Source organism: Aquila chrysaetos, chromosome 9, assembly GCF_900496995.4.
Source record: "Aquila chrysaetos chrysaetos chromosome 9, bAquChr1.4, whole genome shotgun sequence".
In the NCBI taxonomy this organism is placed as follows: domain Eukaryota; kingdom Metazoa; phylum Chordata; class Aves; order Accipitriformes; family Accipitridae; genus Aquila; species Aquila chrysaetos.
Window position 1 is genome coordinate 19,964,798 of NC_044012.1, and position 21,532 is coordinate 19,986,329.

General features: G+C 39.6%; 1 protein-coding gene across 1 annotated transcript in view; it reads left to right on the forward strand.

The window, feature by feature from the left end:
* The window catches only part of SLC6A2 (solute carrier family 6 member 2), a 79,188-nt gene extending 70,413 nt beyond the window's left edge, over nt 1-8,775 (forward strand). The window contains 1 exon segment of the mRNA XM_030026573.2: nt 1,450-8,775. Within this exon segment, the coding sequence (XP_029882433.2) occupies nt 1,450-1,473 (24 nt within the window). The 3' untranslated portion in view covers nt 1,474-8,775.
* The last annotated feature ends 12,757 nt before the right edge of the window (nt 8,776-21,532 follow it).

Sequence of the window (21,532 nt, forward strand, 5' to 3'; positions counted from 1 at the left end):
TCTGCCAGCATGACAAGATGCAGGAGGCTCAGTACCATATGCATCAACTCTGTTGGAAGGCTTTTGGCACCTTCCTTCTTTGACTAAGCAGAGCCCACAATTTTACAAATCACCTGAATCCAGTATTTTAGGTTGTATCTGAATACAGTGAGATCTCACCAAGAGACAAAGGTATTTCCAAACTATCAAGTGTATTTGAACAGGTCATAGCCTCTCCCTCAGTTATTGCACAGCAATCTGAAGTCATGTTTCCTGAACTCCAATTATGTACCACAACACATCGTAAACAGCAAAACAAAATATCCAGTGTCAGAGCTTAGACATAATGGCCGTGATTAAATAATGTGCTAAATTATGTGGAATAGGCTTTCCCCACAGGCCTACAGTTGATTGAAAACACTGCTGGAGACTTCTTAAGCAGCCATGAAAAATATGCTATAGGTTTCCAAATACTGTTTTCCTTTTAGCAAATAAAATGAGCTTATTGAAATAAAGTCCTTTTTGTAGAAGATAAAAAGGATGCAAATATGAAGCTTGTTACACTTATCAGCATTCATGCTGGACCACTTTCTGTCTTCAAAGTTGAAAGCAACTAGAATTATGCACACCACCTCAAAACATGACCCAGATTTTATAGTGGTGGTTTGTATGTTGGTATTGAAAAAAAGAAATTTGCTTTTTGCTTACTCTAAAAAAATACTGTTTGAAGTAGAATTTTTAATTTTAAAGGAAATAATCCAAGTGTAGATTTATGGGACGCAGAATGGAAACAGGAAGAAAAGGCTTCCTGTTTCATGACCATAATTTATTTGATGTGGCCAAGAATATGTAGTAACACAGCATCTCTTCCTGCCTTCTCTTTCCCCTATTCCTGCCCACAGTTGTCTGAAGATTTAATGTTCCATCTGTAAGTAATAACTTGATTTTTCCAGAGGCAGATGTTCCTGTGTGAATGGGCTATAAACAGACATTCCTACACAGTACTGGTCTTCTGAACCCAAATCTATAATGGCAAAAAGGAGAAAAGATTGTACTCAGAAGTAAATTCCTAATGACACCTCAAACCATGCCAAACACTAGGGCATATTAATGTGTTGCTGTCTTCAATGGATGGCTAGGAATAGCTTTGTTCTTGCTAAAGCATAGTTAGTGCTTTGTTCATGATGTTTAAGTTTGTAAACAGAACATTGACTACTGTAACCGAACAAGTACAAAAATTTTCTTCTCATATATGTTCGGCAGTTCTGAATTTTGAAACTCAACTGAGAGCTGACTAAATAGCTTTTATATTCAGCACATTTCTCACTGCAAACTGGAATCCACAGAAATTTAGTTATAATCTGTTATTTTGAAGCCTCTCTGTAACTCTAGATTTGTATTTAAAACATCTTTCACTATCATCATTTGAATCAATAATGTTATTAAAAAACTACTTCTGCTCCCTTACAGCTTCAACACTGGCTAACAATATGACAACCACAGGTTAAGGAAAAGCCAATATGTTAAGCTAAACTGAGAATACAGAAAAGTCAAGTTCAAAGCTCCCTCGATTATGCTTGGACCAGGCTGGCTCAGAACTTATCTACTGACTCTTTGAGGGAAGACATCTGCTCTCTGTTCTCAATGCCTCCCTTCTATTACTTGGCTTCAAATGATCTTTAAAGACTCCATTTAATTTTTCTTACATCCTTTGGTGCCATGAGATCCCTACATGACCAAAACTTGTGAGTTTTACTATTGGCAGAAGTGGAGGAGGGGGGAGCAGAGAAAAAAGCAATCAACATAAGTTAAATGCTCTTTTATTGTGAAGAAGTGAATTAAACTTTTCTGACAGTAATAATTACTTCAGATATTCATGCCACGACCTATTTTAAACCAACACCACCTGAACGTTCTTAGATCTAAGGAAAGAGTATATCTCAGTTATGAGGAAAGAGCAATTTTAACTATGTACTAATGTCATTAGCTTTCCTGCCATACTATCCTTTGGGATATGAGTTTGCATCCTTCTGAAGTGAAGACTCAGTGCTTCATTTTCAGTGGTTTGTTATTAGTTTCTTCTCTTGGTGAAGAAGGTTGTCTTTGCTGTATATGTCCATGTCATTTTCTGTCCAGTTTAATTACACAAGCTGAAGAGCAGCAGGAACAGAATTCCTGTTACAGTTACGAAGTACAGAATACAGTTTAATACCACACTGTACTTAATGAAAAATATATTCCCTTATATCAACTATTGAAATGGCTTTATCATATGATCCATACTCCACAGACTTTTTCAGCTAAGTATGAAAGTTACATTCAAATAGACAGACTTTCATCTTTTTGTTATATTTTGTTCCAAATATAGAATGTAAAATACATAGGAAGAGAGAATAATTTTTGAATTACATAATCTACCCAGAGGCACCAAAATACCAAACTTTGGCTTTATTCTCCTGCTGTGACCATGCTATTATTATAATTTAACCTGGATTCACCTACCAAAACACAGTAAGATTGCGGTGAATAATTTAGAAGGATATTTCAGGCATACTCAGCTCTCTTAAGTCTATTCCAGCTCTTCTCTCTGGTAGTATTATGCAAGGTAGAAGATACAGAACAAACTCACATTTAGGTGCTGTTCTTATTCTGTGGTCACTTATCACTATAGTATCTTCCCAGTGATCACTAGATTTGGTAGCTTTGCGTTATTTCTTGTACTTATTTATCACTAGATCTACAGTAATTTTCAGAGGCAATAGCTACTCAGCTGAATTCAGCCCAGAGTTTACCTCTGGACCTTACCTCTGAATTTTTTTGCCTCTACACATTCAATTCAACTTGTCTTTTCAATGTATGTAGTGCTTCCTCTTTTTAAAAAGGCCATTTAAAAGGACGGAGCTTTTTTATTTATAAAACAATTTTTGTTGAGGGTTTTTTTTTCCTTTTTTAAAATAGCCCAGTTTAAAGGTCCCAAGTGATTTTGGCCTTTTCCATTTAACATCGATTTCCGTTCAAAATAATGGAAGGGAAAGTCCTCTCTTTATTCATCCTTTTCCTCCAACATAATCAATACTTTGGAACGTATCAAGTATTGTCCTTTTCTTAAAGGGTCTCCGTGACAAAATGTAGTTTTATTTAAACAGGGTTTTAAAGCCAAAGGATACTTTCTTCTAATTATAAAGGAAGTCATATTTTGTGGCCCAGCTGATGGTCGATAGCTCTTTAAACCCTGTAATTGAATATATTTCAATAATAAAGGAATTTCAATTGTTGCGGTTCTAGTTCTGTAACTACACAAGAGGCCAAACAGTGAAAATATGTTGAGGGCTTCAAAAAAGCCATCCCACCAACTTCATAGTTAATCCTATTTTTATTGTTTGCTAAACTACATGAGAATCTTTTCATTGTCATAAAGCTTACTTTTCAATAATACAGCTGCTTCAGTCACTGGCTTGGCATGGCTCAAAAGCTTTTTAGCACAGATATGATTTCCAAGTTTTGAAATTCTTGGGGGCTCTTTAACATGGAGCTTTAATAGCTTGTCACATTATATATTGTCTGGTTTGATCATGATTGGAAATGCTAACAACCTGCATCAATGTTCACTTTTGACACACCCCATCACCACCACCCATGTAGCAAAACCCATGCAGGAAAAGTCATATTCCATCACCACTCTCCTCTGAAATAGGAGCAAAGCTATCTTAACATCGGAGTGAAATCAGCTTTACCCAGCATGTTAGGGTTTGATTGTATTTTTAATACCAACTCCCAAGGCAATTACCTACTACATTATTTTTATTTCCATTACTGTATAACTTCTTAGGTTTAATGTAGTATTTGTAGCTCAGGTCTCCATTGCACTATTGCCATCTTGTTCTGAGGTTTTATAGACAATAGGCAAATCAGAGAAAGCAGGAATCTCATTACCAGGAACAGCCCAAATGAAAAAGAAAGATAATACACATTGCACGACCGCACAGCTAGGCTTTAAGTTCGAAATGTTGCCCAGAGGAAGTCTCCCCCCAAAAAACATGACTTCCGTCCCAGAGATGAAGAACAATGTCTTCAATTCTCCACAGAATAAGATGCTCAACTACCTCATGCCTCTTGGACAATAAATGATGCCATTAGACACAAACTAGCATCCATTCAAATGACAAATACCTTTGTGAAGACCAGGTTATATTCTTTTCCTCCACTCAGTGATATGGTACAGACAGTCCAATAAGAAGCCACAGCTCTGGCACCCAGCTCCTCTTAGGCACCTGCTTTGAGCTCCCGAATACATTTTCAATATGGAAAATATCAAATGCCTCCAAGATATTCATCTCCCTTCAGTTCCACCAGTTGTAGTTTAAAAAAAAAAAAATAATTGGCCAGTCAGGTCCTTATCACCCATGTGGTTTAACTGCAAGTCTTCCTCTAACTCAGTCTTGAATTTTCAGCCAAGCAGCTCACTCCTTCCCTCAGCTATACCTATTGTGGGAACAGACCCGCTCTGGGGAATGGTGCTCTCCCAGATATCCCCATGGCATGGCAAGTATGTGCTGATGGAGTAGGCAGCCCACTTCCAAAAGCAGAAGATTTTTGATACAAGCTTATTCAAGATGCAGTATCATCTGCTTACTAATTATGTTGGCTGTTTTGGTAACAAGCCAGTGGGAAGAATTCAGTGAAGCAGTTAAATAGCTCATTTGACAGTTCTAGAAAATATTTTCTTAAAAGCTTTTTTTAATCTGATAAAGGAAACAGCTGTCATACATTAGCATCTCTCTTCTCACCTTCCTTCCTGCCAGTAATCCATATTGTTTCATCAAGCCACAGAAAGTTAGTCAGCACCAAGGAAAGAGATGCTCCACTTTCTTTGTAGCCCTCCTGCCGTCATTCAGCAGGATAATTCTTCATATATTTGGTACTGTTCTAAAGCTACATTACTAAAACTCCAGAGATTTAGATTTCTGGTAGAAACAGTGGGTCTTTCATGGGCAATAGTGCAAAAAGCACTAGTGCTATTTAGTGTTTGGCCCCTGTTTAAATCATATCTCTTTTGTTAGTCCTTCTTGTGTTCTGTCATGTCCTGAGGCATACACCCTGGCAACACTTGAAAGACATCTTACCATAGTGAGGGATTTTGCAGGAAATCCAGGATCAAACATGGTATTTTAAATATAGAATGTAGGAGAAATACTTGCCTGTTATGATTGTACCCATTCCCTAACTGCACGTGCAATGTATGTTGTATGTAGTTTTCCCATAGGAAGTTTCCTGTAATTGGTCATTTCTTCTCAGCAAAATACCATTTAAATGCTATTATTTAAAAAGGTCAAGCCCAAACATTTTGTATATACATCCACTTCTTATGCTACTGTTTTGATGTGAATTCAGGTTTTTTTCTACTGTTAGGTTGTAGGATGCCATGCAGAAAGTTCTTTTGCTTTTAATGTCTCTTTTGCAGTTCTTCTGATTCATACAGCATTAATTAGCAGATACTTGCTTTTATGAGAGTAGATAGCTTTCATTCATATCCTGGACTGATTCACTAAGTTTCATGAGGCATTGGCAAACATTTAAGAATTTATTTCCTAAGAACCAAATTTAAACCGTAGATCAGCAATTTCAAAAGAGATGAGACTTACAAATGTTTTATTTGCAGTGCCCTGTCAAAACATTTAAAAATGTGCCTGAAGGACTCAGACATAAGACAGTTATCACAGCTCAACAAATGACAGTATATAATCTACCTGCAGAAATTATATGTGCACTCTGAGCCTCTCGGAGCAGTAAAAGATATGTTTTTTCTAATACACTTTATTTTCTCAGGGCTAAGAATATTTATGGTCCACAGATCAGCTCATGTACAAGAACTCAATCCCCTTAATTTAAAGGCCAACATGATGTTTCAGATTAGACCCCTGAACAAGTCTGGAGTCTTTTGGCTATCGTACACAGAGACAGATCTTCTGGAAACACCTCCAGAAAGTCTCCTCCAAAGGAAAACACTTTTTCAGTCTACCTTCCTCTGACTGATACTCATGTTCCTGTTGGTGACTGTGGGCCAACCTAGCTAATCAGTGGAAAGTTCAGCTGTTAGAGCATGAAGTTAAACTGTTTATAATACATCACAGAAGTCAGAAACAGGACCTTGAAGTGACCTTACTAGGTTCATATCTATATAGAAGCTGAAAGTAGCATATGGACTATTTTAAGCAAAGCTGGCCAGAAATGACCATACAGGACTGAATCTGTGAGCTGCTTGGACACCTGAATTATTACAGATCTTCGTTTACTAAACTAAGATTAGCTGGTACATGAGAAAGCCAGCCACATTCTGACTTCCTTTAGGAAGAAGGTACACTAGTACAGGATACTGCAAAACAGTCTGAAAAACTTTTTAGAAGTTAATTTACAGCAGTTAAGCCCTGTTACATCTATGACCTTGGATCACAGAGTTTCAGTGAGGATCATATACAGAGAATAGTTGTATCTCAAACATCTATGTTTGAGTGTTTCTGGGCTGTGGAAAATAGTTTTTTGTTCAGTCATTTCAGTCTGTTGTAACATTTTACTAAGCACTTGCCCCCCTCTAATTGATATTCTCGAAGGACAGTTTTTACTAATAATCAGCCAAGACCAGTCAGACTGCTGAGCAGGCATGCATGTGTTCCTTAGCTGTGATTAGATGTACAATTACTTGGTTTTGCCTGCTTAAGCTTAGCTGGGGAATGACAAGACTTGTCAGCCATGCTGTGCACAGAGAAACTTTTCCCAGGCCAAAAAAAAATCAGATTTTTGCACATTATTCCTAATAAAAATTAAATTAACATAGGACCAAGATCTTCAGCTGGTGCTTAATTTGTACAGCGGTACTGTTCACTGCCTGAGACTGAATTTAGATGCATCTACATCCATCAGAGACTACTGTAGAGAACTAGATGGCTGATAAAGACATTTCAACCAGCAGAAAAACATAACAGTGTAATATAGCTGCTTTTAAGTACAGAATTTGATCAGTTTTCCTTCACATTTAAAAACAGAATATGTTTAGACAAATTCCAGTCACTGTATAACTGACCTAGCAGAGGCACACAGAGAAACAGAAGACAGCCAGAAGACTATAAGTAACACAGATACCATGACTGTATTCAGTGAAACTGTCCTCCTTAGACGAACATGTAGGTGTCTAGATGCAAGTGGCTGGGGGGGAGTCGATAAGGGGAGAAACTGAGAGGTTTAAGTCTCAGTCCAGCAGTGCAGCCTTCATGTAAGTTAGCCATTACTGCCATTAGTTTTCATGTTGAGAACAGTGGGCCTTTTTTGCCTAAGCACTGACAGCAAGATTGGGCCACCTGTGTGCTTTGCTTTCCTCCTTTCTGAAGGTGTTTCTTTAGCTGCCATACTAAACAAAAGTTGCTTAATTTCTTTAATAAGGGAACAGAATAAATTCAGTGAACTAAGAAAATTACTAAGCCTTAAGCTGGCTCTCTTTTAAAGGTGTCATGTTGGTTCTTGGTCACTGCCAAGAGGCCTCAAACTTGCAGGTGGCTTGCATTTGTAATTTATGTTGCACTCTTTGTGAAGCTGTCTGCAAGACTTAGCTTTGGTTTGCTATGGGTAATATCAGTTACAAAGGGAGAATCTCCAAACACTACATTCTGAAAATAACTCCTAATACATCTGATGAAGATTTGCCTTACAAATAAAAGCTTTATAGTGAGCATTTACTTGGTTTACACCAGTGTTTTACTTAATTTTTAATGCCTTTTTATAGCAGTGACTAAACTTTACCTTAGATAAGGGTACCTCTGTAAAGGAAATATTTTAATATTTTTACCAGTTTTTTTAATTTTCATAGAATATAAGTGTATATTGTAAGGCGAGAAATTAAATTTTGATGTAACAAGGTTATCACACAAGACCTATTTCTCCATGGTAAGGTTTTGTAGTCAGCCAGTCTAGTTCAGTAATATGTTGGCCTTTGATTATAAATGTACAAATGTGATAAAGGAGAATAGAACATTATCTACAGCTAATGAGCATTGTAGCACAATATTCTCCATTGCTGCCTTAATCTCGTAAAAGGAAGTCATGTGTTTTTAATTTATATTCTAAAAAAAAAAAACTCAAAAAAATCCAGAGCATCCTTTGGCTGCAATTTTGTGTTGTTAGACAACTTAAGTTTTAAACCAAATATGTTAGTGTCCAGTAGGTCTACTTCCAAAGCAAGAGATCACATTGCAGTTTTCAGGAGTAAGTTTTCATAGGAGTTTAAAACTTGCCACTAGTAAAAATACTGTCCAAAGTGCCCCAGTGACCAAAAGTCTCCAAACACAGCCACCACATTTCCATGCCTGATTCCATTAATTGTGCAGTCTGCAGGTCCGTTTGCCTTTTTTTGTAAGTCTTTGGTTATCTGGGGGAAATGGCATGTCAATTTTTTTTTTTTTTTTTTTTTTTGAAAGGGAGACATCTACATGCCCATGTGTGTAATTAGAAACAGCTACATTTCTTATAAATATGGATATGGATGTGTGTGATGTGTGCTGGTTAACTATACTTAAAATGCTGATAAAGATGGTGAATGTAAAGTATTTGTCCTCATTCCTCTGTCTTTCTGTGATCAGTGTAAATAAGAACTGTTTTAAGCTGTGCATTAATGTAACAGATTATTCCAATATTGTGTATAAAATTATTTAAATAAAATCTGACAAATATGCACATAAAAGGAGTATAAAGGAAAGTCTTATGTACCAAGAATTTACTTATGACAGTCAATTAAAAGCTGAAATGAAAGTTTTGCTTGTTGTCAATACTATTGCCAGCTAAGGCTTCACAGTGACAGCCGGTCCTTGGTTCTGTAGCAATCTCCCCAGCAGTGGCACGCTTGCCTCCCAGGGACAGGCATTTCTGGAGCAGGACTGCTGACAGTAGTGCAGAAAGGGCCTCTAGAAGCCAGTCTTGAGCCGACTCTAAAGACTGACAGACAACTAAAAACAAAAGCCCAAAAGCAGGAACCCTATATAGCTAGCTCTGAAGCTTCATGAGATAGTTCACATCCTTTCAGTGTCCAGTGGATGCAGTGAACAGATTAATTTCTACATTTGAACTTGCTTCAGGAATGTAATTCAGGAATGTAATTACAATAATGCAATGAAGCTTTCACAACCACACATTGAAAGGAAATAATCAAGACCTTTTAGGAACATGAATCAAAATGCATAGTACAAAAGCTGTAATTCCCCAAGGCTATATTGTTTTCCTTTTTACAAGCAATTTCTTTTGTCTCATTAACTTTGCCGTAAGTAGTAATAGCCATATGAGCTTTATTCTTAATTTATGCATCAACCAGGAAAAGGCTACTCTTGTCCAACATGAAGGAAGAATAGATAACAATGATTTTTTAATAAAACTTAAGCCATTTTCTTATAGTTCCACATGGAACATCACAAAATGACACAAAGCACTATTTCCAAAGGTACATTTTGTTAGGCAATCTCAATTATCTACATACAAATTTCATACTTGGCATGTACAGAGACTAAACTACTTTCCTCAGCGCCTTTTTTTGTTTTTTTTAAACAGATCTCAATATTATTAAGGTGCAGCCGTCAATTGTTTATATTCCTCTACTGACTTCAAGCAAGTAAGAAAAACATGGTTTAAATTATTTTTTAATACATCTGAAAAACTGAATAATGAAATTGTTGTATGTCAGTTTTAAATAATGTAAAACACTTAAAGCCACAAATTAGTATTAATATAATTCAAAATTAATTTCAAAATACTTTAAGAGTTTCACAGAAGCTTCTTTTAATCTATTTTGCTGTTCAGCAAAAGCTTGTTTACAAAATTTTCACTTTTCATTACTCTTCATTCTCCCATTTACTATTTTCACCAAGTTTCAGTCAACTGGTAACTCTTTTAGACTCAGCATTAGCATACTATTATGAAAGTAAAACTAGGAAGGACTTACTTAAAATAATGGAAGAATTTTGTCCTCCTGGAAGTATTATAGAAACCAAGTTTCCTGTCTGCTTTTGGATAACTACATCATCTCTTCTGATATTCCCCTAATTTACTCTAAAAGCAGGAAGTTAAGTTACATCCCTTTTCAACACCCAAAACAGAAAAGGCATATTAGGTACCAATGCTGCTGGTAGTAAAGACAACTGATTCTTCAGCATCTCATATTTGTACAAGTAACCAAGAAATTTCAATTTGCCCTCTTATCTAAGCTAATATTTAAAACCTAAGTTAATTTAAAATGCAGAAGCACAACAAAAAATTTATCTTTGAAAAGAAAATTGAAGGCTGGGGAAAAGTCAGAATACATCTTATTCTTTTTTCATTATAACACAAATCAACAATGCTGCCAAAAAGTTAGGATATTACACTCCTGTAAATGCAAAGAAAATGAAGAGAGAAAAACAGATGTGATGTGTTTAAAAGTAGTAACTAAAGTAACAAACACTTTTTTTAAAAAGTTCAAAGAGAAACCAGTTTAGCCTTTTTTTAAAACTAAAAATGTACTGCTATAATTGAGAGAGAACCAGAAATGCTCACTTGCATAATCCACCAATGCGTAATTCCAGCAATAAATCAAAAGTAATTCCTAGAGAACAGAAAGGCTGTCTGCTTTGTCAACTGTAAAAACAATGATAATACTGCGTATCTCCATAAAGTTTTGCAAGATCTTGGACAGACCAAAGCAACAGTGTACACAAGCCAAATATTAGAATGCTTTACTCTTACAGTTTTTAAAGCCTACTAAAGCACCAAAAAACCCCAGAATGTTGTAGCCTCCTATAAACTCTCCTATATTTTGGAAAGAAATTTGCCTTAGCTTTCTTTCACTTCTGCATTGAAGAGTATTATTATCAGTTAAGGACTTTAAATCATTCAAGTGGCAAAAGCACTTTGCCTTTGGAAGGGTCTGCATTTTACATGGTTCTGAAAGTAACTTCAACAACCTTTTCTGACAAAACTATCTGCTGCTGCCTGCTTCCTCTTCTCCCAGTCCAACCATATGCTTGCTTCTCTTAATCCTATTTTCTTCAGCACTATTTTCAAAGTCACCTATGAATTTTGTGCGGTTTTTAGTAACCTCCTGAAAGCAACCAAGTAGCCTCTTTGTGCTCCTCGCAGGAGGATGTTTTTAGTGCCACTTACAGAAGTCCCAGAGACATGCAAAATTGGATCAGGTATCCACCTACGTATTTAAAGTGCTGTGAATATAAAAGATTAAATTGAACTTAGATAAAGAGTCACATTTAGAGCGACTCCTACAGTTTTCTTCTTACATCAGTGCAATCTTTACCTATGCTATCACAATCTATTGTCTAATCATTTCCCATAAAATCATCTTTATACCCTTGCTGCCAGACTAATAATTCTTTGGCATGGCAGAGTAGGTCAGTGCCCACTGTGTTCCTTCAGAATACAGGACTAAGAGCATACCATAAGTTTACAGGCCCAGGCAGAACGTACAGCCAAATATTGAGTATTTTCCACTGAATTATTCTAAATATCAGATTATATTTAACATTAGCATTCTGAAGCACAGGTCTCTCAAATTTCATAGTGACAGGACAACGAACCAATCTTCTGGTCTTATAAGAGGCTCATTACATTTAACTATCCACCTCAGCCAACAATGAAAATCTGGAGCCAGCGTGGACCCAGTTAAAGGAGCAATATAATTTACATAAACACACACAAATAAGTTGCTGAAGGGAACAGCCATCGTATCTTCCGCTTGCACATTTAAAATAAATTGACGCATTCTAGAGCTGCATAAAGTCGATATCTACCACCACCCCCCCCCAAAAAAAAAAAGTTATGCCAAATCCAAGCATAATCTGCATGGCTGCTTTTACTTCAGACTGGAAAACATCAGTTGTGGGCAGATGTACAAACAGAATGTGATAAGATGTGACAAATATACACAGCTGGTGCCATGACTAAATAAATTATTGTGCTAGATTATTTTCAGAATTACTTTTGCAGGGTAATCTTGCTAGAGAATTCATTTTCTTCTGACTTAAATACTAAGTTTTAAATGTCTTAAAAATATAAAGTCTCATATCCAGGCATTACCATTCTAAAGGGTTGAAAAACATAAGAAAAGAAAACCTGAGATTTAAAATATGGAAGTGTTCCATCCTGGAGGGATAGCATTGTGTATTCATACCACTGAAGACAAAGCAGAAAAAACATTTCTATAGGAAAATGAACATTTTTCAAAACAAAACAATAAATATACAATAAAATAAACAAACAGAATTTCCAGTTTGATTGCCTTCCATCACAAGCAGAGGTGAAAGAACAAAACAGAAAAGAACAAAACCAAAATATTCAGCATTTAAGAACTAAAAGGCTTTCCCTTTTATTTAGTCAGATTAGAAATAGATGAAAGGCAAAAAATAAACCAGGTTTGAAGTCTACCCATCAAACAACTTTAGATCAGTCTGTAGGTGCTAGCCACTTTGAAAACGACTGTTTCAGCTTTTACAAGGCTGAAGATGTAACCTGCTCTCTCTCTCCTCATTTATGGCAGTGAAATACTTGAAAAGCACAGCTTCTTATGAAATCAAAACAACAGCTAACAACTGAGATATTCTAGAGAATACAAAGACATTCTAGAAAAGCTCTTGCAGAACTGAAATAACTACAAATAGCTTCAGTTTTCAAACAGCAGGATTGCTTCTGTAGCTAACAGCTCCTAATCTATCCTGAAACCCTGAAGAATTTTTGGAAGTGAAAACATGAATGGTTAAGTTAGGACAGCTCCTTATCAAATATTTCAGCAATTCAGCAGCTTGATACATCTTGCAAATTAAACAAACATTAATAGCAAGTGTGTTTTCAAACATCAAAAGAATTAAAAGGGTAAGACACCAGAGTAACACAAGGAGTCACAAGTAACAAAATAATTCTTTACAGGCATACACTCTATCAATTCATGTTTCAACAGAACAGCTAATCACGGTAAGGGAGTTGATCTCTTGTAAAGTAATTTAAAATCAGTGGATGAAAAGTGCTCTGTAAAAGCTAAGTATTATCCTTACTGTATGTGTTTCGATTTTCATAATACTGGCTGATCTTCTTCAGCTCATTACATCTTACACAAGGCCAATTCACATTAGCTCAGGCAGAAATGCAGCCAAATAGATCCAAAGCCCCCTTGACATTCAAAACTCAGCTAGCCAATAACACGAAAAAATTATTGACTAGAGGAAGATAGGTAAATTATATACACCTTTAGTCTTCAAGAATTCCTGCATTTTTTTCTTGACAAAAATCAATGATGTTTGAAATTCTTTGCAGATAAACTGTTCTTTTTCTTTGGCTTTTTTATTGTTATGGAAGAAAAATATTCAAATAGTTATAGCTGGAATATTTAATAAAACACTAATTTTTTCAATGTATTTGAAGTTAGATGATCTTTATGGATACGTGACTGCATTTTCCATTACAGTATCAGAAAGGTCGGTGCTTCAAATTTCAATCATCTAACTGCCAGATTTTCTAGAGTAACAAGTGGAATCTATTGCTCACAACTCTTTTTTCCTAGTACAGAGAATTAGTCAAACTCTAACCATACATACTAACACAGCTAGCAAACTTTTTTCACATAAACTGACTTTTGTATGACCTTAATTTCCTACCTGTTCTAACTACAGCACAGAAGAATTTTAATTCACATAGGCATCACTATCCTGCGTTGGGTCTATTCTAGTCAAGCAAAACCCCAAGGCACCAAACGAGCGTGCCATGCTGCAGAAACATGGGCTCTTCTGTTTACATCTGATGATGCTGTCAGCTCCAAGTGTTTGCTTGATTCATTCTAAAATGTTTTTCTGCTGTATCCCGAGCCCATTTCCTGTTCTGATGCAATAATCTTAAAACCAAACACAAACAGAATCATTTATTTCTTCCTCCTACACAGAATTACCCTAAAGAAAAGTAACCTGCTCCTCTGATGCTCAAATCGCAGTCAGATGAAGTTTGTGACTTCTTGTGATGACCTGGGTTACTCACACAAGCAAGCACTGCCACTTGGTGCTCATTACACTTTTGCTGTCTCCACTATGAAACACGAAAGGAAATTCTCTGAAAAATGCTTGCTGAACAGTTTACTCCTTTAACTCCCACATACCACTCGTCATCTTTTCCTTCAAGCTTTCATAGTAACATCACCTCCAAAGGACAACTAGAGCAACTTACTCCACTTATGGTGACACACTAACTGCAGAACTATCCCCCCCCAAAGGACAAAATGTTTAAATAAGCAAACATTTCCTCAAAACTACATTTAAGAATACAATTTGAGTCACTGGAAAGATATAGGTGTTAGGGGGTTTGATTTGATGTAGACATAGAAAACTACTTGAAGAAAAGGAATCCCTGCTCTTATAAATAACTTTGGAATAAGTAGCACTTGTGCAAGATACGGGAGACACAACTTTAGTTCTCCCCTTCTCATGGTTTGCAGTAAAGAATCGGAAGAAGGCAATAGTTCTCCTCTTAGATGTCTGCACAGTGTCTGTGGAAAGGTTTACACACTTTAATGAACAGTTGTTCCACATTACACAAATCAAACTGGAAAGCTAAACACCAGTATCTACTGGTCTTAACTTCTCCTTATATCCATAAGCAGACTAAAAGTTCAGCCACCCATGAATTCATCTCTCTTCAGTGTCTTGTTAAAATCTAATTGTAAAGTTTACTGTCATTTCAGGCAAAAACATATGGTCAAGCCATTGAATTCCATTTCAGTAAAGATTTAGTTCTCAACCTACAGGCACAGAAATCAACTTTAACCAAAATATATGACACCGCATACATTTTCAGAAGGCATCAATGTTGAGGTTTTATTACTTGTAGTCACCAAGACTCACAAAAACCAAAACATAATTTAAGATACTTACATAACACTGAAACATTTTAAAATGAAAATCTAATTTTTGTAATTTCCTTTCTTTCTGCCAAAGCCAGAAAACAATCAAGCAGGGAGTATTTTTGGTCAATACTGTTTTTTCTAAATTCCTGATCACAAATTTTCTGTAGACTGGCTTGTAAAATGACCCTTGAAGTTCAAGTTGTCTTAACTAATTGACACACAATATCATTTCTGATAAATTCATTAGATTAATGCTCAGAATTAGGTTTTCAGTTTTATCCAAAAAAGTGCTTGCTTTCCACAAATACTAACATGAGAATTACTGCTTCTACATATATTTCTGCAAGCAACTATTTGCAACAATATTAACAAATGTAAACATAACAGTTTACAAACAGAGAACAAAACTGATATTTTGGTCCAGGTGGTTATTCATGAACAATTTTGGGAAATAATTGCTCAGCTGTGCCTTTGCAAGACAGTTTGGAGTACAACACTAGACTACTCAATTTCACAGGTTGATTTTTGGTCCTCATGACTATTTGCATGGCTGATGTTGCATTTCCAGTGCTGTAGAGGTGTTCTAGTCCCTTGGGAACTTCCACATTGCATGCAACTGCACTTAAAAACCACTCCTGAAATCAAGTTTCATTACATGCTCCTTTATTCTAACTCATATAACACCTTCTATTATTAAATTACTTTTCTAACTCATATAATACTTTTTATTACTAAATGACTTTGTGCCCTCCTTCTGCCAATCCAAATATGCAGAACTCGACCATTTCTGCTGTAAAGCCACTTTTGCAATTCACTGATTCTGGGCAGTTGAGCAACACACCCGGATCATGGAAGAATTCAGAGTACCTTCATATGGAGCCTTAATTGTGTGAATTCAAACAAGGACTAGGACTTTGCCACTGACCAGCATCATTGACATGTGACCAGTCTTTTATTTCCCAGGCCTGTTATGCTGTGGATGGTGAAGGATCAGCTACACTGGCCTAATTCATACAAAGATTCATTAGAGACCTTGGAGACTGATTACACCTTTTTCTCTTAGATTGGTCAGCCTTAGTGAACATGACACAGGCAGAATTAAGGCCCCATTTCACCTATTAGTTCTCAATTCTTCAACTTGAAAGATTAAGAACAGAGTGATAACATGTTTAAACAGGTTGCCTTTTTAGTTCAGTGTTATTATTTCAGTACAGAGAAAAAAAGATCAATGGCTGAGTTTAAGAGTCAGAAGGAAGAAATATTTCCAACCCGAACGGTTCAACTCAGTAATTCCAACCCAGTTCATGAAAGTATTTGTTCTTGTAATATTTGTACTTTAAAAAGATTTACTTTCATACAGAAGTAAGCTTGCAAAAGAACCTGGCTCACTACTTGGCTTTTAAGGAAAAAATCCAATTCGTGTCACTGCTTTGTTTATTGTACAAACTGGACAAAGAAAAAAGAAGCATGTCTAAAGAATGGTTCCTAACAGCTTGTTCTGTGTTATTTTCAAAGGATGATTATTCAGACATTCATGATCTACACAAGTCACTCCTTCATTAAAAGATGCATGTGACACCTACATACTCACTACAATGACCAACTATACCATTGTTAAAGAAATACAAAAATCACACATTTTTCTCAGCCATGCATAACAGTTCATCGTATAGATGCAATGAGTGGCTTTGAATCAAGCTTATTCTCTGAAGATGTAATAACCAATTTTGAGATCCCATTAGATATAAACCACATGCAATAAACTTTGACTGCAACAGATTGCTTCTAAAGCTAATAGTTGTATTGTGCTGCAGCAGATGTTTTAGGAAAAAACATCAAAATCTAAAAAGTGACAATCCTATTTGCCAAATAATCAATTAAGTTTTGGACTGGCAGTTTAATTTCAAGAACAGAATTGTCACCGACAGACAGTTAGTAAGGTGCTTCCCACTGACCTTTCCAAATACTGTAAAAATATACCTTAGATTAGGGGACATGAGAATAACATTTAAGGGAACACTGAGACAACACAGTGAAATTGGTGTTAGTCATTACCTCCATATTCAACATTTTCTGTACATTATGGAATAGGACTCAATGAAACACAAGAACACTGGTTTCTTTGAAAATTTCTTGCCTTCAATTTTTCATGCATGTGCATACTCACAACACACAAAGAGGCTGTATTCCTCACCCCCTTTATCCAATTGATAGGTAGGTACTCGTACAGAATACAAGAGATCTAGGTCCAAATCCTATTCTAATTGAAGCAGACCTGCTTTTAGAATCATAGAATCATAGAATCATTTAGCTTGGAAAAGACCTTCAGGATCATCAAGTCCAACCATCATCCATGCCCACTAAACCATGTTCTGGAGTACCCCATCTACACACTTTTTGAATACCTCCAGGGACGGTGACTCAACCACTTCCCTGGGCAGCCTGTTCCAATGCCTGACAACCCTTTCAGTAAAGAAATTTTCCCTAATATCTAACCTAAATCTCCCTTGCCGCAACTTGAGGCCATTTCCTCTCGTCCTATCTCCAGCCACCTGACAGAAGAGACCAGCACCCACCTCACTACAACCCCCCTTCAGGTAGTTGTAGAGAGCGATAAGGTCTCCCCTCAGCCTCCTCTTCTCCAGACTGAACAGCCCCATCTCCCTCAGCCGCTCCTCATAAGACTTGTGCTCCAGGCCCCTCACCAACTTGGTTGCCCTTCTCTGGACACACTCCAGCACCTCAATGTCTTTCCTGTAGTGCGGGGCCCAAAACTGAACACAGTACTTGAGGTGCGGCCTCACCAGTGCCGAATACAGGGGAACAATCACCTCCCTGCTCCTGCTGGCCACACTATTTCTGATACAGGCCAGGATGCCATTGGCCTTCTTGGCCACCTGGGCACACTGCTGGCTCCTATTCAGCTGGCTGTCAACCAGCATGCCCAGGTCTTTCTCTGCCGGGCAGCTTTCCAGCCACTCTTCCCCAAGCCTGTAGTGCCGCATGGGGTTGCCGTGACCGAATTGCAGGACCCGGCACTTGGCATTGTTGAACTTCATACAATTGGCCTCGGCCTACCAATCCAGCCTGTCCAGATCCCTCTGTAGAGCCTTCCTACCCTCAAGCAGATCAACCCTGCCTCCCAACTTGGTGTCGTCTGCAAACTTGCTGAGGGTGCACTCAATCCCCTCACCCAAATCATTAATATACTAAACAGAACTGGGCGCAACACCGAGCCCTGGGGAACACCACTTGTGACCCACCGCCAACTGGATTTAACCCCATTCACCACAACCCTCTGGGCTCGTCCATCCAGCCAGTTTTTCACCCAGCAAAGAGTACACTTGTCCAAGCCATGAGACGCCAGTTTCTCAAGGAGTATGCCATGAGAGACAGTGTCAAAGAGGCCTTGCTGAAGTCCAGGTAGATAACATCCACGGCCTTTCCCTCATCCACTAGGCGGGTCACCTGGTCGCAGGAGGAGATCAGGTTGGTCAAGCAGGACCTGCCTTTCCTAAACCCATGCTGACCGGGCCCGATCCCCTGCTTTTCCTGGACTTGCCACGTGAGTGCTCTCAAGACAAACCGTTCCATAATCTTCCCCGGTACCGAGGTCAGGCTGACAGGCCCGTAGTTCCCCGGATCCTCCCTCCGACCCGTCTTGTAAATGGGCATCACATTGGCAAGCCTCCAGTCCTCTGGGACCTCCCGTTGACCAGGATCACCGATAGATGATGGAGAGCGGCTTGGCAAGCACCTCCGCCAGTTCCCTCAGTACTCCTGGATGGATCCCATCGGGTCCCATAGATTTGTGAGTGTCCAGATTGCATAGTAGGTCACTAACTATTTCCTTGTGGATTAAGGGGGGCTATATTCTGCTCTTCATCCTCACCTTCCAGCTCAGGGGGCGGAGTACCCTGAGGATAATTGGTCTCCCTATTAAGGACTGAGGCAAAGAAGGCATTAAGTACCTCAGCCTTTTCCTCATCTCTGGTGGCAACATTCCCTTCTGTATCCATTAAAGGACAGATATTCTCCTTTTGATTCTTTTTACTGTTAACATATTTGTAAAAACTTTTTTTGTTGTCCCTTACAATAGTGGCCAGATTTAGTTCCAGCTGAGCTTTTGCCTTTCTAATTTCCTCTCTGTATGACCTAACAAGATCCCTGTACTCCTCCCAAGTTGCCCACCCTTTCTTCCAGAGATGATAAACTCTCCTTTTTTTCTTGACTCCTAGCAAAAGCTCCCCGTTCAGCCAGGCCAGCCGTTTTCCTTGGCAGTTCAACTTGCGGCACATGGGAATAGCCTGGTCCTGAGCCATTAAGATTTCCTTCTTAAAGAATTTCCATCCCTCCTGGACCCCTTTTGCCCTTCAGGACCGTCTCCCAAGGGACTCTCTCAACCAGTGCCTCGAATAGGCCAAAGTTTGCCCTCCGGAAGTCCATAGCAGTGGTTTTGCTAACCCCCTTCCTTGCCTCACCAAGAATTGAGAATTCTATCATCTCGTGGTCGCTAAGCCCAAGACGGCCTCCGACCATCACACCTCCCACCAGTCCTTCCCTGTTTGTAAACAATAGGTCTTAGCAAGGCTCCTCCCAAGGTTGGCTCACCTACCAGCTGTATCAAGAAGTTATCTTCCACACACTCCAGGAACCTCCTAGACTGTTTACTCTCTGCTGTGTCATATTTCCAGCAGACGTCCGGAAAGTTGAAGTCCCCCACGAGAACAAGGGCACACGATTCTGACACTACTGCCAGCCGCTTGTAGAACGATTCATCCATCTCTTCAACCTGGTCAGGTGGCCTATAACAGACTCCCAGCACAATATCTGCCTTATTGGCCTTCCCTCTCCTCCCTACCCATAAGCACTCCACCTTGTCATCACAATTGTGTAGCTCTGTACAGTCAAAACACTCCCCAACATAGAGAGCCCCTCCACCACCTCTTCTACTTTGCCTATCACTTCTGAAGAGCTTATAGCCATCCATTGCAGCACTCCAGTCATGGGAGTCGTCCCACCATGTTTCCATGACAGCAACTAAGTCATATCTATCCTGCTGCACGATGGCTTCCAGCTCCTCCTGTTTATTGCCCATGCTGCATGCATTGGCATAGATGCATTTGAGCCGGCCTATCGAATCCACCCCTAACATTGGCACACTGCCCCCAGGCTCATCTCTGGTGCAGCTAGTTTTATCCCTTACTCCCTTCAAACCTAGTTTAATGCCCTTTCTATGAGCCCCGCCATCTCATGAGTGAGGATTCTTTTACCCCTTTGAGATAGCTGGATACCATCTGTCGCTAGCAAGCCCGATGCTGTGTAAACCTCCCCATGATCAAACAACCCAAAATTCCACCGATGGCACCAGCCTCTGAGCCACGTGTTAACCAGGTGTGTTTTCCTGTTCCTTTCAGTATATTTCCCTGCCACTGAAGGTATTGAGGAAAACACTACCTGTGCTCCCGATCCTTCCACTAATAGTCCCAGTGCCCTGAAGTCCCTTTTGATTGCCTTTGGATTTCTCTCTGCAATCTCATCACTGCCAACCTGCACAACCAGCAATGGGCAATAATCAGAGGTCCGAACCAGACCAGGGAGTTCCCTGGTAATGTCTTTTACCCAGGCCCCAGGGAGGCAGCAGACTTCCCTGTGGGATGGGTCAGGTCTGCATATTGGGCCCTCTGTCTCCCTCAAAAGGGAGTCGCCTATGACAATTACCCTCCTTTTTCTTTTTTCAGAGGATGTGAGAGTGGGTGGGGCTGCCTGACTGAGCCTAGGCACCTCCCTATGTAGGGCTTCATCTACACCCTGATATTCATTGACCTGGTCCTCAAGTTCCAGAGCCCCATGCCTGTTGCATAGGGGCAACTGGGAAGGTGAGGGAGACCAGGAGGGGATTCGCCTGCCTCCCTGAGGAGGGACCTGTATCCATTCCCCTCCATCTCTTAGGTCCCCTCCTGCCTGGTGGCAAGAAGGCAGGGGAACCTCCGCTTCTTGCGAAACCTCCATCTGCCGCCTCTGCCTCAGGGATGGCAGGGGGTGGGTCCACCAATCCATCTCCCTCTCACACTCCATGATACTCCTCAGCCTTTCCACTTCCTCCTTCAGCTCTACCACCAGGCTCAGCAGATCGTCCGCCTGGTCACACCTCACACAAGAGGTGCCCCTGCTGCCCTTCGTCATCAGTGATAGACTCAGGCGCTCCCTGCAGCCAGAGACCTGGACAGCTGCACATGGACGCATCGGTCTGCGTCGCCACATTTTTCCTAACAATGGCTTTCACCCGAGCGGCAACCACACCTGGGTCTCCCTCCGGGCCGATGCCCACCGCTTGAGTAGCCTTCTCCAGCTGGGAAGGGGGGGGCTGCGCCCTGCCTGCACGAACTGCCGCGCAAACTGCCGCGCCACGCCCTTTTCGCCCGCGCTCCCCGGGGCCGTTTAAATCTCCCGCGGTTGCCCGTGGCAACGCCCACGGCGCGTCAGCCTCTCCCGCGAGAGCCGGCGGCTCCGGACGGTGCCTCGGCTCCTCCCCGGGCTCCCGCGCCTCGGGAACCTCCCCGTCCGCCTCCATCTAGCGCTTAGCCGCCGACTTACCGTTGCTTCTGCTGGCCTCGCCGCTGACTCAATTTAATCTCGTTTAATAAT